The sequence below is a fragment of the Callorhinus ursinus genome, unplaced genomic scaffold (genome assembly GCF_003265705.2).
Source record: "Callorhinus ursinus isolate GAN/ISIS: 27379988/994484 unplaced genomic scaffold, GSC_fseal_2.0 scaffold3, whole genome shotgun sequence".
Lineage (NCBI taxonomy): Eukaryota > Metazoa > Chordata > Mammalia > Carnivora > Otariidae > Callorhinus > Callorhinus ursinus.
The window spans coordinates 23,922,172-23,948,867 of record NW_027397065.1 but is presented as its reverse complement, the minus strand read 5'-3'; the positions used below and the strand labels follow the sequence as shown (position 1 = coordinate 23,948,867).

At 34.7% G+C, this 26,696-nt stretch overlaps 1 protein-coding gene across 7 annotated transcripts in view; it reads right to left on the bottom strand.

The window, feature by feature from the left end:
• FER (FER tyrosine kinase) overlaps positions 1-26,696 on the bottom strand; it is a 457,408-nt gene that overhangs the window by 206,042 nt on the left and 224,670 nt on the right. For all 7 annotated transcript variants that reach the window (XM_073888931.1, XM_025866872.2, XM_073888926.1 and 4 more), the window contains one exon: positions 21,126-21,248. In XM_073888931.1, the coding sequence (XP_073745032.1) occupies positions 21,126-21,248 (123 nt within the window). The remainder of the gene's footprint in view (positions 1-21,125; positions 21,249-26,696) is intronic.

Sequence of the window (26,696 nt, the reverse complement as noted above, 5' to 3'; positions counted from 1 at the left end):
GTTGGAATGAAGCAAAATATGCATAAGTCAATCTGCTAATAAATATTAAAGCTCTGACTTTTTCCTATCCTTGAATACTATAGTTATAAAAATGACTTCAGCTAAGCTCTAGTGCCTTTGACACAATCATGAAGTATATGTAATATGCTATCCCATGCATTTACTTCAAAAGATGACCCAAATCCCTTCTAGGAAACCTTTTATAAAAATATCCCACCTAATAAGTCTTTCTTTTGCCCTTTTAACAAACATTCAGACTTTAGTTAAAATGTGAGCAAACAGCAAGAGACCTTATTAGGTTGTATGTCATATCTGTGCAACAAAATAACTAAGGCCAGAGTTTACCTGTTTCTTTTGCTTCCTCACATCACTTAGTAATAATGCTAGAGTCATTGGGGATTTTGGATGACCACTTAAGGACTATGGGATTCTGGTGACAATAATAAAATGTTCAGTCTTTTGCAGAATTTCTTGAAATTCACTTTTTTTTTAATCAGTCCAAACCCTCAAACATTGTTTCTTCATTATGACTTCTAAATGTATCCTATGTTCTTGCCAATAGGCCTGAATAGTCAACCAATTTCAAATACATTAGTTCTTGACATGGAAATCCAGGATTAAGTTTCATATGTTCATATAATTCATGTGAAATGGCACTGGAGAAGTTATTTTAAGTGACATTTTGGCTTGGATGGTTGCCATTAGTTAGAGAAATCAGAATAATTACAAGAATTTATCCAAACAGGAGATGATGTCTTCCATGGCCACTTAATTGACATAGTAAAATTGGCCTATAGTATGAATTATATTTTATATTATATTTTATCTATTTATAATTTTATATTTAATATAATTAAATTTAAATATAATTTTAAATATACTTATTTTTTTAAAGATTTATTTATGATTTATTTTGAGAGAGTGAGAATGAGAGAGAGAGAGAGTACATGAGAGGGGGGAGGGTCAGAGGGAGAAGCAGACTCCCTGCTGAGCAGGGAGCCTGATGCGGGACTCGATCCCAGGACTCCAGGATCATGACCTGAGCCGAAGGCAGTCGCTTAACCAACTGAGCCACCCAGGCACCCTAAATATACTTATTATTATACATTATATATTTAATATAAAATTATATTTTACTATTTATATATTTAATATTTATAAAATATATTGTATTAAGAATATTTAATTATATTTATTATTGTATATTATATATTTAATATAAAATTATATTTTAATATATTTCCAATAATGGAAAGAACTAATATTGTATAGTATCCAGTATTAATGGGATTAGGATCATTATATATCACACTTAATGATATGCTTAGATAAGAAATAAATATTACAATTTGGATTTCTTTTTTAAATGATTTCTTAAAATTGTATCTTTTTCTTTACTCAGTGCTATATAACATTTCTTGAACTCTTGAATTTGACTTGATATTTAAATGTGAAATACATCTGTTTCTTTTTTTTAATTTTTTATTGTTATGTTAATCACCATACATTACATCATTAGTTTTTGATGTAGTGTTCCATGATTCATTGTTTGTGCATAACACCCAGTGCTCCACGCAGAATGTGCCCTCTTTAAAATACATCTGTTTCTCAAGCTATAACTTATACACACTTTCTAAATTGTTCATTTTCCCGTTATTGTTCCACTTTTCATTTTAATAACTTGACTTCCATATCTTTTTTCACTATTTTCTTAAAGTTTATTAAATGAGAGCTCACCATCAAAATACACCTAAATTCTTTTCTATTTTCAGAATGAATTCAGTATAACTCATTAGTTCAATCTCTAACCCACACAACGATATAGAGTCTCCCGTCTTTTGTCCCAGATTGCAAGCATATCTGTTTAATATATCTAGGTCAAACTTAGATTTTTGTAACGGGAACCTAATGGATATTAAGGAATTTAGTACTGTTATGAAAAAGATGACCTAGTATCCAAATATCTTGATTTTTTTAAAGCTTCCAAAGCTTAGTGGATAACACATTTTCCCAAGTCAATGGATCTTATACTTTCCAACCCAGATAGCCGTAATTTCATTGCACACACAATAATAAGTGACATTTTTAAAGTACCTGAGAGTTTACAAAATGCTTTCATTACCTTGTCTTTACCACAACAAGGTAGGGAGATGAAGTAAGTACAGAGAAAGAATTTGGGTTTCAAAATCATCAAATATATTGTCTAAAGTCTTGTAAGAAAAACAATCTAGGAAGGATACATTTGGTGGAGGAGGTGCCAAGCTGTAATTCTGAACGGCCTTTCTCGCCTACTCAGCTCCAGGAAATAATTGGGGAAAACCCTTAAGGGAAGAACATTGTTTTAATTGCCTCTAAATCCAAATTAGAATTTCTAAGGGGTTAATAAAGGAAATGCAACTCGCCATCAATCAAATCAATGATTTAGGCTTTTCCAAATACCTAAAAAAATACTTTGATTCACAAGATCTATGGTAGCTGAGAATAATTTTCACATTCTTACCAGCTTAGAAATTTACTCAATTATCTACAAATAAGCCATGAAAGCATGACATACACAAGAAGTCACTGAATCACTGAACAATAATTGTTTCCTTAACTATTAGTAGTCATATAACATTTCCAAATTAGTAATCCCTATAATTCTCGCAACTTGGATCTTTTCTAGTTTCATTGCTCTTTCCTGAAGGTGGATACTAGAATTATAATCTAAGGTACTGAGGTCCTACTCTATGCGCTGAATAAGGACAAGAGTACCACCTCTGTTTTATTAATTATAACATTCCTATTAAAACCTAGATTTTTGTGGACTTCTTGTACACAATTGCATCTGTGAGCTCATATCACCCTATGTTCTTTAAAATATTCTTTCAACTTGTAATTATTGAGCACTTGTAATTATGTGCCACCATTAAACCAGTATAAGGAAGAGAAAGTGAATTAATATAGTCCTTAACTTCACAGATACACAACTAGAAGTATATAAAAAATAGGGGTGCCTGGCTGTCTCAGTTGGTAGAGCATGCAATTCTTGTTCTTGGGATCATGAGTTTGAGCCCCATGTTGGGTGTGGAGCTTACTTAAAAATAAAATAACTTTGACACTACAAAATAAGTGATATAAACATGGTTTGTGGAACAATTCTATGGAAGCACAGGGAAAAGAGGACCTAATTTGAACTAGTGGGGTGAAGAAAGACTTTAAAAAGGAAATGATGCTCAAAATACATTTTTTTTTTTAAAGTACGAAACTGCAGATCACATTCTGAAAAATGCAAGGGATTTTCACAAGTCTGGGGGTACCTTGGTGGCTGAGTTGGTTAAGCATCTGACTCCTGATTTTGGCTCAGGTCATGATCTCAGGGTCGTTAAGATCGAGCCCCCATGTAGGGCTCCGCACTCAGCAGGGTATCTGCTGGAGATTCCCTCTGCCTATCCTCCCACTCACATAACTCTCTTTCTCTCTCAAATAAATAAATTAATTAAAAAAAAGAAATTAGTCCGATTGGGAAGACAGACAAGTAAATAAGAATTATGATTGAAGTGATAAACCCTATTCTAATTTGTACAGACTAATTTCTTTTGGGACAAAGACTGTCATAATCATCACAGTATCTTCGTACCTAGTTTCCACCATATAATAGGTGCTCAGTATGTATTTGTTGAATGCTAACTGAAGAGCAAGTCAGAGACATGCTTAAAACCTATGGATTCCTGGAAAATTTTGACCTATTTATTTCAGATGAACACTGATAACCTTCCAGAAACCCCATATTCAAGATTCTAATAGCAGTGGAGGAGTCTCTTAAAGTTATTTCTAGAGAAGATTCAAAAAACTCTATTGACTCATAGTCCAGTATTAGGACATTTAAAAATGATTATTATGACAGGTTTTTTCATATCTTTAAAATGGGTAAGAATTTCCAGAACTAAGTAAAAAGCTGCAAACTAAACAAAAATTAGTAACATGGAAATAAATGAACTAAAGAAGATGATTATAGTTTTTGTGACTCTTGTTTGAAACATTGAAGGTTCTCTAATGTTTGCTCTTCCAGATTAAGGAAACTTTCTCTTAAGATATTTATAACTTACAAAAATGTGATAAAGGGCACCTGGGTGGTTCAGTTGGTTAAGCAACTGCCTTCGGCTCAGGTCATGATCCTGGAGTCCCTGGATCGAGTCCCACATCGGGCTCCCTGCTCGGCAGAGAGTCTGCTTCTCCCTCTGACCCTCTCCCCTCTCATGTGCTCTCTCTCATTCTCTCTGTCTCAAATAAATAAATAAAATCTTAAAAAAAATGTGATAAAACATTCCTCTGTGAACAAATTAAAGCATTTAACTGTTCTATTTGAATCCTCTAAAATTCAAAATCTCTGTGAGTGTTCTTTCTCTCATGGCAATTATAGTTGTTTGCATAAGTTCAATAAGAATCTGTTCTCCTTGTAACCATTGGAAACATTGGTTATTTTACCAAGGCTTTGATTGGAATGTCATATTTGAGAGACATGCAGAGACTCAGATAAGACCATACAACTTAAAGGAACTAAGGTTGACCTTATGAAGCATAGAGCCATAAAGCCCCTTGGAAATGTTGGCCTGATACCTTGCTTACAGAGTGCCAGAAGCCCTACCAGGTGAGTGAAAAATTTTACTTCCTGGAGGCACCTCAGGGTGCTTTGGGGTCCTCGAGAAGAGGAATTTGCCCAAATCTACAGGTATTGCAGGCTGTCTGATGGCAAGTACTTGCCCTGCCTTCTGGCCTAGAGAGGCTACTAAAACTTCAATCTAGAGATACCTTAAAAAAGTTCCAGCAAAGCAAATTCTAAAAGGTCTATATGGCCAATCACTGTTCTTGCTGAGCTTATGCAAATAATTAGGCCAAGTTTGTTAAAACTGGACTTGCTTTAACATATTTTAAGAAAAAAGAAAAAGAAGAAGATAGCAGGAGAGGAAGAATGAAGGGGAGTAAGTCAGAGGGGGAGACGAACCAGGAGAGATGATGGACTCTGAAAAACAAACTGGGGGTTCTAGAGGGGAGGAGGGTAGGGGGATGGGTTAGCCTGGTGATGGGTATTAAAGAGGGCACATTCTGCATGGAGCACTGGGTGTTATGAACAAACAATGAATCATGGAACACTACACCAAAACAAATGATGTAATATATGGTGATTAACATAACAATAAAAAATCAAAAAAAAACCTGGACTTGCTTTTCAAATAAATTAGTCTTGACTTGGCTATCTCCGATTAAAAATGGGGGTTATTATGGAGAGGAAACATTTCAATAACACATCTTTAGTAAATATTAGATTTTAATACTAGTTATTATAAACTAGACCAGATCCTGAATTCTTCTGGTTTCCTCAAACACTTGGCTGTGGCTCTACAGCTAAGGTTTCCAAACTTCTTCCATTCTCTTGACTTAAAGTCATTAAAAACTAAAACTGCCTTTTTTTCCTAACCCTAAAAATTGATGCTGGAGAACTTGAGGTAAACTTCAGAGAAATTGCCACAACAGCTCATGTATAGACAATCTTAGTGCTTGTTATTCTATGGAGATATGGATGACCCCACTTTCTCTATGACTGGATTGGATGATGCACTTGGGGATGTCCTTATCTCCCGAGACAAGTCTTCTCCCACCTACTAGTGATTCCCTGAAATTAGAATATAGTTCAGGCTAGACCTCAAACAAAGAGGGCTTCTTGATGGTTTTATTCCTTAGTCATATTTATCCTAGAAGCCACCTCTATTGATGTAAAATTGCACGTAAAGGCTTTAGCCAAGCATAGAGTGACGACCTTTAACTAAGCTTGACATGCAGTTACCCACAAATTTAAAAGGTGGCCCTCCAAAACCAAATAGCCCTTGATATCTTGACTGCAGTTCAAGGAGGTCTAGAATTAGATGGCTGGCTCCTAACGGGACCCAACGCCTATGGGGCTCTAGCTTGTATCCACAGCATCCCCGGGGCTGGTTAGGCCTCTGTACTCGGGGTTTTGACTGAATGCATGGATGCGTTATTAAAACCATTACCAACCCAGCCCATCCATCTGTGTTCCCCCTTTGGGACTGGAGGATGTTGTTTGGCACATGGAAGCTCTTAAGTACACAGTCAAAGACCTAAATGACACTCAAAATAGCGTTTCTCTATTAAATACTGAAGTAACATAAATGTATAAAGAGGTTCTATAAAATAGAATGGCATTAGATGTTTTAACTGCTGCACAATGTGGAACATGTGCTAACATAAAATACAATGTTATGTACAAATTCCAGCTATCACCAAAATGTAACAAGACGACTAAAAGATAATAGTTACTCAAATTGGTGCTTTAAATGATCTCTCTTTCTTTTAGTGATTGGTTAAAAGTCTTGTTGGACTGGAGGAAAACTATGGTCAACTATCAAAGGTCTTTTATTCAGGCTTCTCTTTCTCATAATCACATTAACCTTATTTTGTTGTCAATTCCGGTATCTCCCTGCCTGTTGCCAAGACTCCTTCACCGCCATAACTTCCAGCTGACAGATGATCCTTTCTACTCATGGAGGTTCATCCATGTTGTCTACCTTGGACGGGCTGCCTCTGCCTTTGGTAACTCCTATATAAATAAATTCCCCTACCGACCAATGTTGACCCATAGGGAGAGACATCTCTACACCCTTAAATCTGCAAGAAGAAATTACAGAAGATAAGACTTTCCACCTTCAAGATTTAAGAGTCAAAACTGTTCAGGAGAGAAAAGATGAGGAAGCAGAAGGCAAGCAAGGACAAAGAACAAACTGACACCCCACAGCCACCCCCTTGCCCCATGGGATATGTGTGACATTCCTCAGGCACTCCTGGCTGCCCTAAAAGAAAGGCAGAAGGGAATGTAAATAAAATTAAATTTCCTTCTAACCTCCAGCCCATTGACAAATACTTGAGATAGGCAGAGTAGATATCTTCTATCTTAATGTTAATGCTTTGCTAGAGGGAAAAACAACCTTAGCTTGACAATAGCAAGGCCTCCAATATCCCCAGAGTCTTTCTTAGTGTATGAAAATCCTTTTGGACACCTCCCTTTTTCCTTACCTCTCCCAACTCCCAAGTATCTAAGCGGCCACCCCTCACAACCCCAGAGCAGCAGCTCTTTCTGCCCGTAGGTCCTGTCCCCATGATTTAATAAAATCACCTTTTTGCACCAGAGGGGGGAAAAAAAAGATTATTATGGTCTCCAACTGAAGTGATTCCGGGGCCAAAAAAAGATACAGATTTATTATTCAAAGTATTGCTAAAATCATTAACCCTTGAGTCCACCATTAGGAAATATCCGTAATGGTAAACCACAAAACAATGAGGGCCATGATTTGAACATGAAAGTTCTTTATTACTAAGAGACACACAAGAAATTATAACTGAACTTTGCTGATCTTGATTCTATTTCTCATTAAATAGTCACCAATCAAGTTTCAGGTTGTCCCACAAGATAATTTCTCTCTATAGGTATTTGTTATAAGACCTCATTTCTTGATATAGTTTTAATATATAGCAGTTGTTACATAAATAACAGAAGGAAAAACTTATTAAAGTTTCATTTTCTCTACGGCTTATAGATGAATGAGGTATTCCATTTTTAAAAAATCACTTGCAGATATCTTTTTAATGTCCTTGGTCTTTCTAATTTAAATCCTATTATCTTGAAGTCATTAAAATTCTTAGCATGCATATTTAGTCTACTTACAGTAAAGCAGGATGTGGGACAAGTCTTTTGTGGCACAATTAAATTGTTCCCTTCAAGGGCAATGTAGCAAAAGGTGAACACTAATTTAGTTAATACGGTAAAGAAAGATAAATGGCTCTTTTAAAGAGAAAACAAGCAATGCCTGTTCTTGTATTTCATTTTCACTTTTGAAATAGGTTAATACAGGACAGTAATTTGCAAATAAGGAATACTAAATATTATGTAAGATGGCTTCACCGCTTTAAATATCAGAGAGAAGTCTCATCAAGATGTCAAATGAATTTTACGGAACCAATCAAATATAGTTCACAATATTATAAAACACAGACAAGCCGAGTAAGAGTGGACCAGAAATATTTTCCATCTCTACTTAAAAATAGTTACAGAGTTTGCTAAGAGCATGATAACCACATGAAAAAGTAACTTCTAGGATAAAACCACAGAAGATGAAAATGTGGAAAATAAACTATTGTACAAATGGAACTGAAACAGAACATATCTTATTTCCAAAGGGATCTCATTCATAAGCCTCAACCATGCTTCACTTTGGAAACAAAGCTAAAATTTCTATATTATTCTAAAATAGAATATAAAGTCTCGGTTATAATATTTTTTTCACATATTACATCAAGCATTTATTAAATGTCCAGTTTTCTCAAAAATAACATCAAATATTTACTGAATTATGCATCAGACACTGAGATGCATAAAAATGAATAAAAATATCCTATTGCTCTCAAGGGGCTAATGGGGCTCTCACACAAAACTAACAATAGCTGACTAAATAAAGTAAGTACTGCAACTACTGCAAAGTTCACTGTGAGCAAGGGAAGAGGACACTTGTATGGAATACGTTATGAATATCTATGCTATATAAAGTTGACAAATAATTAAAATGGAAATTACACGGGGTACCTGGGTGGCTCAGTCATTAAGCGTCTGCCTTTGGCTAAGGTCATGGTCCCAGGGTCCTGGGATTGAGCCCTGCATCGGGCTCCCTGCTCTGCGGGAAGCCTGCTTCTCCCTCTACCACTCCCCCTGCTTGTGTTCCTGCTCTCGCTGTCTCTATCTGTCAAATAAATAAATAAAATCTTTAAAAAATTAATTAATAAATTAATTAAAATGGAAATTACATATCATTATCAGAGGTTTTCTACCTCAGAAGCTTTTGCGGGCTGAAGGCGGTGGGGCCAGCAAGAGGAGAGGAGAGTAGTTGTAAACAAGAGGGTGATGTGGCTGGAGAGTCCAGCACCTTCTCTCCTGGTGTCCTACCTCTTACCAACTCACCTCACCTACTCCTTACCTTATGACTCCTTGCCCCATCTAGTCTATTAACCCCTTCTCTCCTGCTTCAATTACAGAAGCACCAACATAATGAATACTCTCTGTCAGAGTGCTCTGGTCTTTTCCTTGGTAGAGACTTCTTGCTTTCACTACCTTAGTCCATTAGAACATCAAATAGGTTCTTGTTGTTGAAGTTCAAGATTTGAAAAGTAAAACATTAAAAGAGATGGTGATTCTCCATTAAATTATTTAGCGCTGATAATTTCCAAAATAAAATAAATTATTGGAAACACCTTGTGGACTTTTTTTACAGGTAGCACGTGAATGAAAACAAAATTCAGCAATACCCCATTCCATGTTAAGACTTTTTTTTTTTATTCGTTGTGTGGATTTTCCACAAACTTAGCTAAATGTTAAATTGTTCAGGTATATAATTAAGATGAGATATTTGTAAATGTCATAGGTGTGATCTTTTGGTATTTTGGAACTTGTTTAAACTTTTTAATATATTGATGCTAATTATATTAATATTTTAATCATAAATCTGGATCCTAGAGAGTTTTACTATTCTATTCAGCAAAAACTAAAAATAGAGAAAAAATGCTGATGCAGAATGTTTTATATTAAGTTGTATTTTATATTATGCCTTTGGCTACTAAAGGACACTAAAAGCAACAACCAATGAAATCTCTTCCTAAACTTTTGCAGAAATTTTGTTAAAGACATTGTTATATCTAAAATCCCAAGACAGATGGTGAGCGCAGTGATTTGTGGAAGACTGATGAATCACAGACCTGCACCTCTGAAACAAATAATACATTATATGTTAAAAATAAAAATAAAAAAAGAAGAAGAAGATAGAAGGAAGGGAAGAATGAGGGGGGGAAATCAGAGGGGGAGACGAACCATGAGAGACTAACTCTGAGAAACAAACAGGGTTCTAGAGGGGAGGGGCGTGGGGGGATGCCTTAGCCTGGTGATGGGTATTAAAGAGGGCACGCACTGCATGGAGCACTGGGTGTTATATGCAAACAATGAATCATGGAACACTACATCAAAAACTAATGATGTAATGTATGATGATTAATATAACATAATAAAAAATAAATAAATAAATAAATAAATAAAATCCCAAGACAGAAATTTCCTTTGGAACTTACTCGTAGTAAAACTTTGCTTTAAATAAATTAATATCCTTCCTCCTCTCTAATCATGAAATAAGTTAACTATTTTTCTATAATGGTTTACACCTAAATTTCAAGCTCAACACAGAAATTATTAAAGGTCTTTAAGAGCCTGCATTTGTAGTTTATTTACCGTTGTTAAATGTCCACTATTACTTATCTTTTCACTGGTACTAATAATTTGTTTCTATTTCTTTTTTTTTTAAGATTTTTATTTATTTATTTGAGAGAGACAGAATGAGAGAGAGAGAGCACATGAGAGGGGGGAGGGTCAGAGGGAGAAGCTGAGCAGGGAGCCCAATGTGGGACTTGATCCCGGGACTCCAGAATCATAACCTGAGCCAAAGGCAGTCGCTTAACCAACTGAGCCATCCATGCGCCCTGTTTCTATTTCTATTTTAACATTTTTCACTGTAATATAATTTGATTATGGCTATACACATTCTTTCTGAAACACGGTAAAATGAAAACTGATTTGTTCTTTAAATGTGCCAATAAATGCCTTAACTTCTTCAAGCAATTAAAAAGGTAGATAGCCTTCAACATTTTAATGGGGTATGTGGTATCACCAATTATACTTTAGATATGCTTAGCTCACATTCACTCCTTGCTTATAAATCTGCAGTGGAATGACATTTTCCATAGATAAATCCCAATCTTGATATTCAACGATCTAAAAAATCTGACTTTAGCCAAAACTTTTGGATTACTCACCTTTCTAAATCATCTGCTTCTGTCAAACTGATTTTGACTTCCTTAAAACAAGTCCCATGTTCTGGATTATTCCCTTACCATTATTTCCCGTTTTAGATTATTCCCTACCATAACGACAAAAAACTTCCCTACTCCTTCTGCCTATCCTTAAGACCTACTTCAAGTCCATCTTCCTGTGTGAACCATTCTCAGACCATTTGTTCTTCTTCCGAATTGGTACATATTGGTACATACTAGTACTTTAAAAATCAATTTTATTGGTTTAAAAAAATAATAATAAATAAATAAAAAACCTTTATATGAATATTTTTCAAATTGAGGTTCATAAAATCAATTTTTTTGGATGTAGACTTTTTAAAAAGATAATAGAATACATCACTTATAAGAAACATAAAAAAGTTGTTTTATAAAATTTATTTCAGGCATAGACACACATATATATCCACACTTATAATTCTGTGTGCCCTTTGTCTCAATATAAAATACAATTTCTTTCTATGCATTGTGGGGGAAAAAGTCTTAAAAACACTGCTTTAGTGTTCTACTAACGATTATTATATAATATTATTTTAGAAAAATTTTAATGTTACCAAAATAATAACATGTTCAATGAAAAAAATTTAAAAACCAAACTTAGGCCAAAAAAAAAAAAATTACCCATAACTCCTCTAACTGGAGATAATATTCTGGAGTACAGTCTTTCAACTTTTTTGTATATGTATATACATAAATTTTCTATGTTGTATGTCTATTTCATTTTTTAAAAATGGGATAATACCATAACACTACTTTATAAATTCTTTTTTTCTACTTCAACAACATGTAACATGATTATTTTATCCTTTTAACAATAATTTTTCAATAAAGCATCTCCCTGAAAAATTATAACTGCTTGAGGGCAGGTATCATAGTTTCAAATATTTTTTAATTTAAGTTTTGAATGGATAAAACATTCACAATGTTTTCAAAAAATAAAATTTAAACAGTAAAATAAAATAAATGTAAATGGTTAAAAGTTTCCCTTAAACCTCTGCTGCTGATTTCAAACCCACCAAATCGTGTATCCTCTGTTAGACATCATCATCATTAGAATTAGCATCTTGAGTATATTTTTAAAGATTTTTTATCATTAAAAAAGCAAATTCAGACATATAATCTTATACTCCCCATACTTTTTATACAAAAGATAACATAACATAAACTCTGCCTTATAGTTTAGTTTCTTTTATTAACAATGCACCTTGGAGCTGTCTCCAGTGAGTACATAGAAAGCTTCCTCATTTATAGTATCCCATTGGATAAGATGCCATAGTTCATTTAACTAGATACCTACTGATGAACATTTCAATTATTTCCCATCTCCTAATATTACAAACAATGCTTCAGTGACTAGCCTTGTACTGACACCAGTTCATATGTACACAAATATAATTAAAGAATAGATTGTAGAATTGTTAATGCTAAGTCAAAGGCATATACATGTTATAATTTTGATAGATTTTGCCAATTTGCCGTCTACAGAGATTCTTCTAATTTATACTCTCATTAGCAAAGTATCTAAGAGGCTTTCTGCACATATTTGCCAAGAAAGTAAATTATTAAACTGTGAGCTTATGCCAATGTAATAGGTAAAAAAATGATTATAGTTTTAATTTCCATTTATTCCACTGAGTGAAGCAATTATCTGCCGTATCTTTAAAAGCCATTTGTATTTTTATTTTTTTGAACTATCCCCTCGGGGCCATTATAAATTTTTCTATTTGATTGTCTCTCTCTCTTTAGGTTTAAACAACTTTTAGAGGCTCTTTGTATATTAAAGAGATTGGTACTTTTGTGGTACATGTTTTCCCTGATTAAACTGACAAATGTTTTTAATTATGTACTGATCTTTTTAAAAGCAATTATTATATACATACAAATATTGTTTTCTCTTCTTCTCATTCATCCCTTTATGCTTTTATCTTTATTAATTCTTTCTTTCTGCTTTCTTTTATTTAATTGTGGACTTGTTTTCCTAATTTTTTGAGTTAAATGCTTCACTCAGTTGTTTCACTTTTTGTCTTATGATGCAAGTATTTAAGTCTCTAAATTTTCTTCTGAGTGCAGCTTTGGCTGCATCACTAAGTTATATGTAAAATTCTATTTTCCCCACCCATTTCCCACATTCATTGATGCAAGCAAGGAATATAGCCCGAGAACTTCAGGGTAAATTCCTCTTTTAAAAGGTATTTTTGCTGGAGCTTGGTAAGATCTACGGCAGCTGGGCTATCTGATCTGTCTTAACTTTGTGCTATACAACTTCTGCCCAGTCTAAGGTTGGCTACCGCGACATGTACTTTGAAGTCGGTGAATTATATACAGTTCTTAGTTTCATGAAAAATGCAGTTTATGGATATTTTACTTTTGTTTTCTCTTTGCTATGGTTTCCAGCAGGCAACAGGGTAAAAAATGCTAAGTCATGCAACCATGTTCATGCCAGAAATCCTCTTATACATTTTCTTATATGTTTCTACATGCTTCTCTGAGTCCGTGCACATAGAAACATTTCACAAATACTTTAAAGTGATGAAATGACATACTTCGGGCAATGTTTCTGCTATAAATAACAAATCCTGCCCTTCTACCTGCATTTAAAAAATTCCAGTGAGTTATTATTTTAACCTCTTGGGACTCATCTACCTATTCCCATCATCCCTAAAATATTTACAAGGTAAATAAGAAATATATGGAATGATTACTGAAAAACTGAGCTCCTTAGAATGAAAAAAATCATAATATTTAAGAAAGTATGAGGTAGGCTTATGGATAAAATACTCCTGAGAGGTCATTTAAAGAACATTAGTGGTCTCCAGGGCCTATTAATTTTGAGTCTAACATTGCTCTTCCTCAAAATAACTGCTGGTAAAGTTTGAGATAAGAAACTGAAAGTCAGTCTAACATGTTACATGTGCTGTGACAGGTTCTTTTATTTTATTAAATGGATCAAGCCTAAAATCCAAGTTTAATTTGACTTCCCACACTATGCTAACTAAAGGCTGAATATTTCAATATTACCCTGTATCTCCCTTAGCACAATATGCTATATAGTTCCCGCTGGACTAATTTTCATAAAGTTTGACACCATAACTGTCAAGTTCACTGTTAATTCCTAGTGCTAGAATATTGGAATATAGAAAAAAAATTGTTGTTAAACTACTGACATTACTGAGACTGTAGATTATAATTAATGCTAGTGGAGGTTATAGTAAAAAGATGATAAATAGAACTGAATAAGTTTCAGGACATACCTCGAAAACTTACAAGAAATATGATTTTGGGTAAATTACAATCTCTGACTTTCCTCACCTAATAATGAGGATAATAATACTCAATTCACAGTTGTTGTAAAGATTTAATAAAATAATAGGAGTGTTGTCAACAGACTATGCACTCAACAAATGTCTTTTTTCCTTCCTTCATAATTTAAAATCTTCCAAATTTGCCATGTTGTGATTTATTTGTCATGTGAAAAAGTTTTTAAAGAAGTAAGAATATGGTATTTTACGGTTTCCAACATATATCCACAGAGATTTTCTTACATGATGTTTACAACAACCACATAGGGTTACTGTAGGCAGTTGACTTGTCCCAGATCACATGGTTGGGAGTGGTAAAAATTGGCATTTAAAATTGGATTCCTTCTGCTCAATTCAGAGGTCCACATGGAGATTTATGTATTCTTGATGAATTTATCCTGAGGACATTTTCTAATTTTTTGTGTTCTTCCACTATTAACAGACCTAATAATTGATCTAAAAGAGTCAGTTACTCCATGCAATACGTGCCCTCCTTAATACCCATCACCAGGAGCACTGGGTGTTATATGCAAACAATGAATCATGGAACACTACATCAAAAACTAATGATGTACTGTATGGTGACTAACATAATAAAATAAATAAAAATAGAAAAGCAAAAAATAAAAATAAAAGAGGCAATTAAATAGGAATCTTAAGAGCAAGCATTCTATATCAGAACTTTTTTCCCCAAACTGTGGTTTCCATAATTGGAAATCTAATTTGACATGCTATATCTCATTTTCAAGAGAAAAAAAGTCATTTATCTTCAGATTTTAAAAATTCCATACAAATGAACAGCATAAGAGGATTAACTGGAAAAGCCCAGCTAGCTAGATGCCTCCTAAAATAATACTACTGACTGTGATATTATGATTTATTATAAGAAATTATATTTTGTCTTTGTCTCCTTTTCTGGCAAAAAGGTCCAAAAATCCTTGGAAATTCCTAAGTGCTGAGGGCCATAAAGGTGTCTTTTGTTATGTTAATGATGATGGCTGGGTAACCTAAGGATAGGGCTAGAAAGCTAACCTTGTGATTTGAGAGGTGGGAGTTTCAGTCCCACTCTCTTGACCTCCAGGGAGAGAAGAGAGGCTGGAGATTGAGTTCAAGCCCCAGTGCTCAATGATTTAATTAATCATTCCTATGGAATAAAGTCTCCATATAAACCCAGAGGTAGGGAGAGTTTCCAAGTCGGTAAGAGTGTGGGAATTTGGGGACAGTTGTACCCTTAGAAATCAAGAAAGTGCCGTTCCCCTTCCCACATACCTTGTCTTATGCATCTCTGACATCTGGCTGTTCCTGAGTTACGTACTTTCACCATATTAATCTGGGCATCTACTAAGTAGATGTTTTTCTGAGTTCTGTGAGACACTCTAGCAAATTAATTGAACCTAAAGAGGGAGTTGTTGGAATCTCAAATCTATCACCAGGACATCAGAAGCACAGGTGACAACCTGGAGTTAAGACTGGCATCTGAAGTTGGGCAGAGGAGGGGGGCAGTCCTGTAGAACTGAGTCTTTAACCTATGGGATCTGACTCTATCTCCAAGTAGTGTCAGAACTGAATTAACTGCTTGGTAGCGTGGCAGAGAAAAACCCCCCAAAAACAGCAAAACAAAAATTAAAAAAAAAACAATGGGCTGGGGAGAAAAGTTCTTAGAAATTAAAAACATGGGTTTTACTCTAATTTATTTAGATGGCCATATTACTGCGAAAATACTCCCTTGAAATTCAGTAGCACTATTAAACCTTTTGTTTTGAGAAGACTCACTATGAGAACTTATAAAATTTTACACTGAGCTTCTACTCAAATGAATTTCTTAAATTATATAATAAACAACTGACCTTTTAAGATAATATACATGTTATTAAATTAAACCAAATCTGTGTTCACCTCCAAACACTGTTCCATTTGACCACGCTGTTCCTGCCACACTAGCTTCTGCAGCTCCTCAGTTATACCAAGGAACACTCTTTCCCCAGACACTCATGGAAGATATTCAGCCAATCAACACCAGCATGGCTCTAGCGGTTTGGAGTTGGCATCTGTTCTCATAGGCCAGTAATCATGCTGTGCTCTTAAAGACTTTTACTATTACTCCTGCATATAACCATACAGAGAAGTCCTTGGTTTGGTTCACGTTTCTCTTCAAAATTCATTAGGAGGACTTCTTGGATCACAATGCTTTTTAAATAAGCAGCTGCCCCTACATACACACACACACACACACACACACACACACACACACACACACCACCCAACCCCTGACCTCATCATCACACCCAGGTCATTATCTTCTTGATAGGCTTCATTTTTGTAGCATTTACTGCACTCTGACATAATATAGATCACTGGCCAGCAGAGAGTGTGTGTTAAGTAAATATTTCCTGAGTGAATAAATAGTGAATCACATATATTTTCCAGTCTTCTTTTTACTAAAATTTTAAATTATGTTAATAATTTAATTACATAGTTAAGGAACATGGGTATAGATTTAAGGAAAAAGAAGTCTCTTTAATTCCATAAAACGTTAAATTGAAAAAGACTTCAACATGTCAAAAACTGTATCACAAGCCTCTATAAAAGGAAAATCATTAAACAGTAATACTGGACAAAGCAAGCTATGTTACTCAACAAGCTATGTGAAATAGTCTTTAAGTGATCCGAAACTAACAGCATGAAGAGAAGACCTAGTTAAGAGTACAACTTTCTCTTGTATGAAGTGTTCTTCGTTTGCATGTGTCCAACATGAAAGCGATTGCCTCAGACCTGTCACAGAGAGACTTCCTCTCTGCAAAAATCTACCTCTACTGTTCTGGCATCCTGCACCAAATTCTGATGAAAAGCCACAAGTACTTGATTTAAGTTGGCAGGCAAGTCATTTGTCTAAAGTTCAACTTAATGGCTCATTGCCTAACTCACCTGAATTTATTCATGAACTTTAATTTCCATTCTGAAAGATATTTCTTTTTAAAAAACAGCTAAGTCTGAAGCAGTATCAAACTTAACAAGGCAAATAAACTTTCAAGTTACCATTTAAATGTTAAAGTTGAACTAGGTGTCTTTCTTAACTAAATTTTATCAAGCCCTATATTTAACCTCAAATCCTAGTTTTGCCACCCAATATTACTGTTTATTGATTTTCCTTTCATAAAGACTTGTGGCACAGTTTTTGATATGTTACAGTCTTCTTCAATTTAACATTTTATGGAATCAAAGATACTTCCTTTTCCTTAAACCCACACCCTTGTTCCTTAAAATAAGCAGTTTATTCTAGTCTCTGAAGTCTAGGCTCTACAGTCCAGACACATAGGAGGTAAGAACACAGGCTCTCATCTCAGCTCTGTGTCTTATCTGTTGTGTTATCTTGGGCAAATTGTTTAGGATTTTAAGCTTCAGCTCCTCATTCATAACACTGTATGAGGTTAAAAACAACATTAATCTTGTATGGGGTAATTATAATACTTCCTAAGAATATGTAAGGGTTAAATGAGATAGTGCTATCAAACGCTCAGCAGGTAGCTGGTTTCTAGCAATTCAGCACTTCAACAAACGTTTACTGAACTCCTACTACAGGTGAGCCCGGGTCTAGGCACTGGCGCTACAGCTGCTCTAACTGTTAAATGTAATGCTGGCCCTTAGGGATTTACATTCCACTTGAGGAAGACACACAAGTACAACTACATCACGTGAAGTAATTGCAAGTAAACACAACTACAGCAAAAAGATTCTAAGAGGGGAAGAGGGGAACAAAAGGGCGTAAGGGGTTATTTCACGCCAGGTAGTCAGAAAAGGCCTCTGTGGTGAAGTGACATTGGAACAGAAACTGACTCAGTAAAGAACAGGCCCTGTGCGTATCCAGTGTGCTTCCTAACATAAGAACGATGGTGCTGGGTGATCAATAACCCTTGGTTAAAACAATGGCTTGCATCTTCCATACCTTTTCACAGGCTTTGGGAAGCAGCGCAGGAGAAATGAGCCCGTGGAGGGTGAGGGAGGGGTGGCTTGGGCACCCACTAGTTTTATTATCATGAGAAAGTTAAATAAATCCTAATCCTAGATTGTCTAGTTTTCTGTACTTCTGGAGATAGGAAAGGGAATCCTTTGGCCAATGTGTCCTCCAGTTAGGCATTATGATGATATACTTGTATTTTCACAGGTAAGAAAGAAAGAAATAGGAAGTGAGCAGTAAGTTGCTATAAACAGAAATTATATTGAGACCAAAATAGCATTCTTTACATAGGCTAAAAATGAAGTCTGGCAAGATGGAAATGAGATGTTTTACAGCATATTATGTGGTCAAAGACATTAACTTCTTACACAAATCAAATCAAGAAATAGATTCCTGTTATGAGTATAAATAATTTCTCAAAGGAAGATATATAACAGATAATACCACCATAATAAAATCCGTATCAATTTGTTCTTCACTCATAATTGAAAACTGTCTTTTACAACCTCTGCTTTGTGATTTTCTTTTAAAAGCATAATGATTCATTAAATAACATGCATAACAATATTTATAACAAACAGATAATGATCTGCATATTTCAAATACCAGTACTTTAGATCAGGTTAATAGTCAGCTAGATAAACTTCAAATTTCTACCTCATAAAACAATCATACATAGCTCCTTAATCTTCTATAGCTTTCAGTCTACAGTTATTTTCATAGCTATTGCTATATAAAATGATGAGAGAATCAGCTCCACAGCCAGTGTTAGGGGTTTGGGAGAAAGAGAATAATTGACCATGTAACAGTCCACAGAATCTTTTCCATTTATCTAGACTCATTTCATGGAAAACGTTATATAGAGAAGGATATAGCTTTATTTGAAATTATATATTCTTATTCAAGCCCAGATCTGCATTTTTATGTGCCTCTTATATGGCTTTGGTCTCTCAATTTAGACCTGGCTCAGCTAGTAGAAAATGCAAATATTTGGTTGGCTGTAAACTGGGATATCAATATCTCTGAAAACCCAGTTGCATATCTTGTTGACCTAACATGGGTAAAAAGTATCTTCACTGTGCTGAATTTTATTTTATGCTGGAATTATACTTTAGTTCATACTTTTACATGTACAGGTAAGGATACAAAACTCCTGTCACTTATAGTGATAGAGGGAGGGTAGTGGTAGAGGAGAGGTTCAAGACAACCCATACATTTATGGTTTGAGCAGCTAAGTATTTGGTGGTATAGCTTTCCCCCATTAACCAAAAGTTTGCTTTATGCCACTCTGCTCTTACCAAAGACTTATATTAGTACTTGTTTTTTCTAACCAAAAGAAATTCAAAGAGGACTTTCACTTTTGTGAAATGGTAATTGCTTCTTTGCTTTATGTCATTTTGGCTTATAAAAGGTTTCATAGGAACACTCTACTTTTGAATAGTGGGGAAAACTTGTGCCATACACTAAAAAACGAAGAATAAATTTTGGAGTTAAAGGTGATAAACTCAGTTTTAGGTAAAGAGTAGAAAAATCTCTTTTGTCTTTTGGGAAAGACATAAATGTAAGTTAGGAATATAAATTTGTAAGCCTCTGCTATATAAGTAAGTAAATGAAGCCACAGGCATAGATCACCTTAATCAAAGGAAAGAACTCCTAGAATTCTGCAGAACAACAGCAGTTATTCATTTATGGAAGAGGAAACATTGACAGACTTCTCTGTTTTACTGGAGAAAAATGGGACAACCTATTTCAAACTAACAGAGAATTTTTATATAGTTTTCTGAAGTTAAAATGGGGGAAATAGCAAATGGAAAAATATAAATGAAGAAATGAGCCAATCTTATAATTCCAGAAAATTGTGAAAGAAGGCCAATTTCTTACCCACAGAACTAGTGTTTAGCAACTGACAGTCAAAATCTTCTGTGAAAGCAATGTTAAGGCTCAGCCCCTCAGTAATGACTGAGTAATATAATGTAAGTACAAATATAGACATTATGTTGTAGACTAACAAAGGATAGTATAACAGCTGTTTTGATTTTTTTTTAATTTCTTTAGCAGAATCTGGATTACACATTAGCATTCTTGGGAATAGCACTTGCTTCATATTAAAAGTCATCCCTAGATATATAAAAATTGAATTAGCAGACATTAACCTGCCAGGTTTTCTGGCTGTTTATGGCTACACTGTTCTTCATAGTAGATGGCCTCAAAGAAAAGGACTCTTAACCACCCCAGTTCAAGTTCTGAAACAGCAAAAGTACTCAGAAGCCAAGCCAGCTCCGTTGCTCCACTTTGGGCCAGGCCCCACAGCATTTATCTTAAAACACAAGCCATCTTCATACCCATTCCTTACCTCCCAAATATCCTAAAGCACCTGAAAGTAATGTGTTCTGTGCTAGATCTCGGAGGTAAAAATTACCTAGAACAATCTCTCACCCAGCTAGTTACCTGCCGGCTCCACATAAGAAACTTAGGATTTACCATATTTGAGAAAAATAGTGTAGCTTTTAAAACTTCTAATGTCTCATAATACATTGTAAACTTAACATCCAAAATTAAAATTCTAATTTACTTTTAATGGCTGGACATATTCTTTGACTTCTACATCTTAAAATCTTGTATAAACTCAACTCAAAGTCTGAATCTTATAAAGTAAAAAAAAAAGTGTTAAGTCTTTTAAGGAAAACTGGGAAGGAAAAAAAAAAAGAATAGACCATTTGTAACCCAGCAAACACTGAATAAAAAGGCAACCCATCTTAATAAAACCAAGGAAATGCTATGCTTCAACATTAGTACGAGTGGTAATCACAAGGCCCTTTTGTTTCCAAGCTTTTATAAATAATGTAAGAACTTTATTTGTTGTGGTAAATGTTAACTCACATTTAAAATATATGTGTGTGTGTATGTGTGTATACACACATAAATGCACTTACCTTAGGAATAGGATTCAGCAGAACTACACCTGATTTCTTAGTGATGACCTGTTTTGTTGTATAGTGATGATCTATAAGTTGAGGAATGTTTGAAAAACCAGTGCCTTCAAATCGATATAGATTCTGGAGAAAGAACAATAAAGTAGAATGAATATGAAGACACTGCTTCAGCAAGACCACGTTCAGCAATAAATTAAGATCCACTAAGAAAAACTATTGTATGAATGTACATAATACTACTGAATGGTTAAGATGGTGAGAGTAAAAATAAATAGATAAATAAAACTCCAACATGCTGAAAAATTTTAACTTTCCATCAAGAAATTAATTTTTATAATGACTAAACATACTTGAAACCATTAAAAAAGAGAAAGAAATGAAGGAAGAAAATGAAAAACTAACAAAGACCTGGAATGCATTTTGCTAAGTGATAACCAAAGGAAATAAAGCATGAGATACATTTGACTTAATAAACAAGCAATGCATTTACATAATATTTACATATATGCCACATCTGATAAAACTTCCAAGATCAAAAATAACATCAAAAGCTTGAAGCTATTATATTATATCCAATATAATGATACATATTTGAAGAACACCTCAGATGATCACTATTTCCTACTTACCAATATAGTAGTAATTGGTATTTCTCTTATGGGGTTATTCATGTATTATTCTTTCACCAAAAGCACCTAGTCATTTACACACCATTGACAAAGAAATAAAATGCACAGTGACAAAACTGCAAATATCAGCATGCTCAAATCTTGCACTTTGTGGTTTTATAATATTAGATAAGTAACATTTTCTCAAACTCTGCCACAACCTCTTTTCTGTGTCTTCATATTTCAAATAGGCATGCAGGTCGCTTATCAAATGAATAAATTGAAAGCAGTAAATTTAGCAAATAAAAAATATCTTATTGGCCATACTTTTCAATGCAGGAAGCACTGGAATGCAATGTAATGTATTAAAAACCTCTATCAGACTGTTCACAAAGTGCTCACCCATACCTATATAGGTGATATGTACAGACACCAACATGAATATGCTCTAAGAAAACTCTATGTTAAGAAATAAGACATTTAAAATTACCTAAAATTGGATATTATTTTTATTACTGGAAGATTATTTTCATACTTAAAAGATTAAAAAAATTAAAGCTCCTTTTCCATATATAAGATTCAATTCACCAAAATTCAACTTATAGACCACCTTTAAATGGATATTTGTTTTATCAAGTGAGGGTCAAACAGGAGTTAGCTGACTATAAAACTAACCATAGAATATAATTTAACTCAAGGCAGTTTGCGTTAGAGTCAAGTCAGGGCAAATTGTTAATAAACTGCCTAGAGAATTTTTGTATATAGCAGCCAGACCTACTATGATATATTAACAACGATGTTAAGAATATTTCTTACTGAAGACGCTAATCTATTATTAGGCATGCAATGTGCTCAGCAAGTTGTCTCAGCGTCTCCATTTATTCATTGGTGAAACAAACAATATTTGGATCTTCTTAAAGAGTAAATATGAGGCCTGACCAAGTGTCAACATGCAAATCCCTGTGCCCAGAATATGGCACACGGTACACACTCAATTATTAAATCACCAAAGCAATAATAATCCTTGGGTTAGAAAAATAATTCCAAACCCAGATATAGGAAAAGAAACATTTTCCAAAGAATACCTTAAAGTGTAAATCACATTTTCTCAAGGGATAATCATTATCTGTAAATAATCAGCTATCCTGGAAGGCATTCTTATATTAAATTGATTAAGAAATAAAGAAATGTAAAAGGTTATAGAAATGTAACATCTAGTAACATAGTAACAATGGTAATATTTCAACCAAATATACAGTATTATATCCTTGAACGTTGCTGAGAGTAAATCTTAAGCATTCTCATCATGTACACAAGAAAGTATTTAACTTTCTTAACTGTGAGGTGTTAAATATCTTGATCCTGGTAATCATTTTACAATGTATATCAAACCATCACGTTATACACTTTAAATAGATACAGTTCTGTTAGTCAATATTTACTGACAATGCATTCCTCCATAAAGTTAAAAATTTATATACTGTTACTCCCTTTGTCTGATTCCTTCAATCTCCTCTTAACATAGTATCAGTAGATCCTGTTACAGATAATTCCATTACTTTGCTATATTCTTATCTCCCTCAGAATAAAAGCCGAAGTCTCTACCATGGTCTATAAGACTCTACATAATCTGTCCTCTGTCATCTCTCTTACCACTACCCCCACCCCCAATTCCCTCCAGCCACACTCCTTTCCTTCTTGTTGTAAAACACACTATATATACTCCTTAGTCAGGGAGTTGACATTTGCTGCTTGAATAGTTCCTCAGATGGCCATATGGATAATGGCTCCCTTACTTGCTCCAGTCTTTCAGCATAAGTCACCTTTTCAGTGAGGTTTTCTCTTCTCTATACAATATTCAATTCCCCATTTTCTCACCACAACTAAATTTCTTATCTCCTTTTCCTTATTAAATTTTTCTCCTCAGAACTTACCACCATCTAATATCATACATATTTTATTTTTCTTGTTTATTGCCTATCTTCTCTAGAATGTAAGCTCATGAGGTGATCAATTTTTACATTTGCTTTTTTTCTTAGAAAAAATGTCTATTTTTATTTTATAAAAGAGGCAAGTATTCCAAATTCATTGATGATGACAAGTGGCTCCAGTGGTGTGATAATTAGCTGGCTTTTTTCCCCCAAAAAAGAATAAAAACATTCCTTGTATCTCTTTAAATACAGATTTTTTTTTTTTGGTCTGTCAAATTTATTGTCATTTCTTTTTTTTTTTATTTTATTTTATCATGTTATGTTAATCACCATACGTTACATCATTAGTTTTTGATGTAGTGATCCATGATTCCTTGTTTGCGTATAACACCCAGGGCTCCATTCAATATGTGCCCTCTTTAATACCCATCACCAGGCTAACCCATCCCCCCACCTTCCTCCCCTCTAGAACCCTCAGTTTGTTTCTCAGAGTCTATAGTCTCTCATGGTTCGTCTCCCCCTCCGATTTCCCCCCTTCATTTTTCCCTTCCTACTATCTTTTTAATTTTTTTTAACATATAATGTATTATTTGTTTCAGAGGTACAGGTCTGTGATTCATCAGTCTTACACAATTCACAGCGCTCACCATAGCACATACACTCCCCAGTGTCTATCACCCAGCCACCCCATCCCTCCCACCCCCGACCACTCTAGCAATATTCAGTTTGTTTCCTGAGATTAAGAATTCCTCATATCAGTGAGATCATATGATACACATCTTTCTCTGACTGACTTATTTTGCTTAGCATAATACCCTCTAGTTCCATCCACGTTGTTGCAAATGGCAAGATTTCGGGGGGTATTTTTGATGGCTGCATAATATTCCATTGTATACATATATATCACATCGTCTTTATCCATTCATCTGTTGATGGACATCTTGGCTCTTTCCACAGTTTGGCTATTGTGGACATTGCTGCTATAAACATTGGGGTGCACGTACCCCTTCGGATCACTACATTTGTATCTTTGGGGTAAATACCCAGTAGTGCAATTGCTGGGTTGTAGGGCAGCTCTATTTTCAACTTCTTGAGGAACCTCCATACTGTTTTCCAGAGTGGCTGCACCAGCTTGCATTCCCACCAACAGTGTAGGAGGGTTGCCCTTTCTCCGCATCCCCGCCAACATCTGTTGTTTCCTGACTTATTAATTTTAGCCATTCTGACTGGTGTGAGGTGGTATCTCATCGAGGTTTTGATTTGGATTTCCCTGATGCCGAGCGATGGTGAGCACTTTTTCATGTGTCTGTTGGCCATTTGGATGTCTCCTTTGGAAAAATGTCTGTTTATGTCTTCTGTTCATTTCTTGATTGGATCATTTGTTCTTTGGGTGTTGAGTTTGATAAGTTCTTTATAGATTTTGGATACTAGCCCTTTATCTGATATGTCATTTGCAAATATCTTCTCCCATTCTGTCGGTTGTCTTTTGGTTTTGTGGACTGTTTCCTTTGCTGTGCAGAAGCTTTTTATCTTGATGAAGTCCCAATAGTCCATTTTTGCCCTTGCTTCCCTTGCCTTTGGCAATGTTTCTAGGAAGAAGTTGCTGAGGCTGGGGTCGAAGAAGTTGCTGCCTGTGTTCTCCTGTGTTCTCCTCTAGGATTTTGATGAACTCCTGTCTCACGTTGAGGTCTTTCATCCATTTTGAGTTTATTTTTGTGTGTGGTGTAAGGAAATGGTCCAGTTTCATTCTTCTGCAGGTGGCTGTCCAATTTTCCCAACACCATTTGTTGAAGAGACTGCCTTTTTTCCATTGGACATTCTTTCCTGCTTTGTTGAAGATTAGTTGACCATAGAGTTGAGGGTCCATTTCTGGGCTCTCTTCTGTTCCATGGATCTATGTGTCTGTTTTTGTGCCAGTACCATACTGTCTTGATGATGACAGTTTTGTGATAGAGCTTGAAGTCTGGAACTGTGATGCCACCAACTTTACTTTTCTTTTTCAACATTTCTCTGGCTATTCAGGGTCTTTTCTGGTTCCATACAAATTTTAGGATTATTTGATCCATTTCATTACAGTATCACCATGGTCTAGAAGAGTGACTGGCATGTATTGCCTGGATCTATAAACATGTACGAATAAATGAAATATAATGCATATAAAATGACCGTGAAGCTAAAGAGACAAATCAGATAACTTAACTTGGAAATGAATATTGAAAACACACACTCATGCAAACTCAACACACTGGAGTACAATGTCTAATAAAAAGTAAGTAACATGATAAATTTACATAGAATCAAATTTCAGATCAGCCACTAGTATCATAATACAATGTCTTATATAAAATTCTAACACACCTCTGAAACAGTGAATGGAATAATGGGAATTTTCACTTAAGAACATATCTAGGTTTTAAGTTAAAGAGAGTTTTCTTCCACTGACATAGTAATCATGATGAAGACAGTGAGTGATACAAGCAGCAGTACTTACTTCATGGGATGAAATAAGAAACTGCTTTCTAGCAATTATCCTTCTAAAGCAATCAGTTCAACATCAGTGAAGTTCTCAGAGTCCTAAATTGCGCAAAACCAGTTAACTCACTTTATCAATGAAGATACAGTAACGAATCTAAAAACAATGCTAAGACGACATATGCTTAAAAAGTTCAGCTAAGGCTCAAGCTAAGGTCAAAAGTAGCACATTCACAAAAACTGCTGAGGACTTGTTTCGTGATACTCTTAAAATTCCGAATATTATAATCTGACCTTGTTACAAATCTGTGTAAATTTCTTGTAGCTCAGATGACATGAGGTTTGGTTCACATACAAATGGATTCTTTTTTAAGTTTTCTACATAGCTTTGGCAATAATACAACAGAGAGAATCCAGACTAATCTTTAAATCAGACACTTTTCTTTGGAGCTAAGGTTGCTACTAATGATCTCTTAAGTGAATTCCAACAGAAGCAATAAAAAATAGTAGTATAAATTTTTGCAAATTTCTATGAAGATCATTTTGTTGTCATTTGTAAT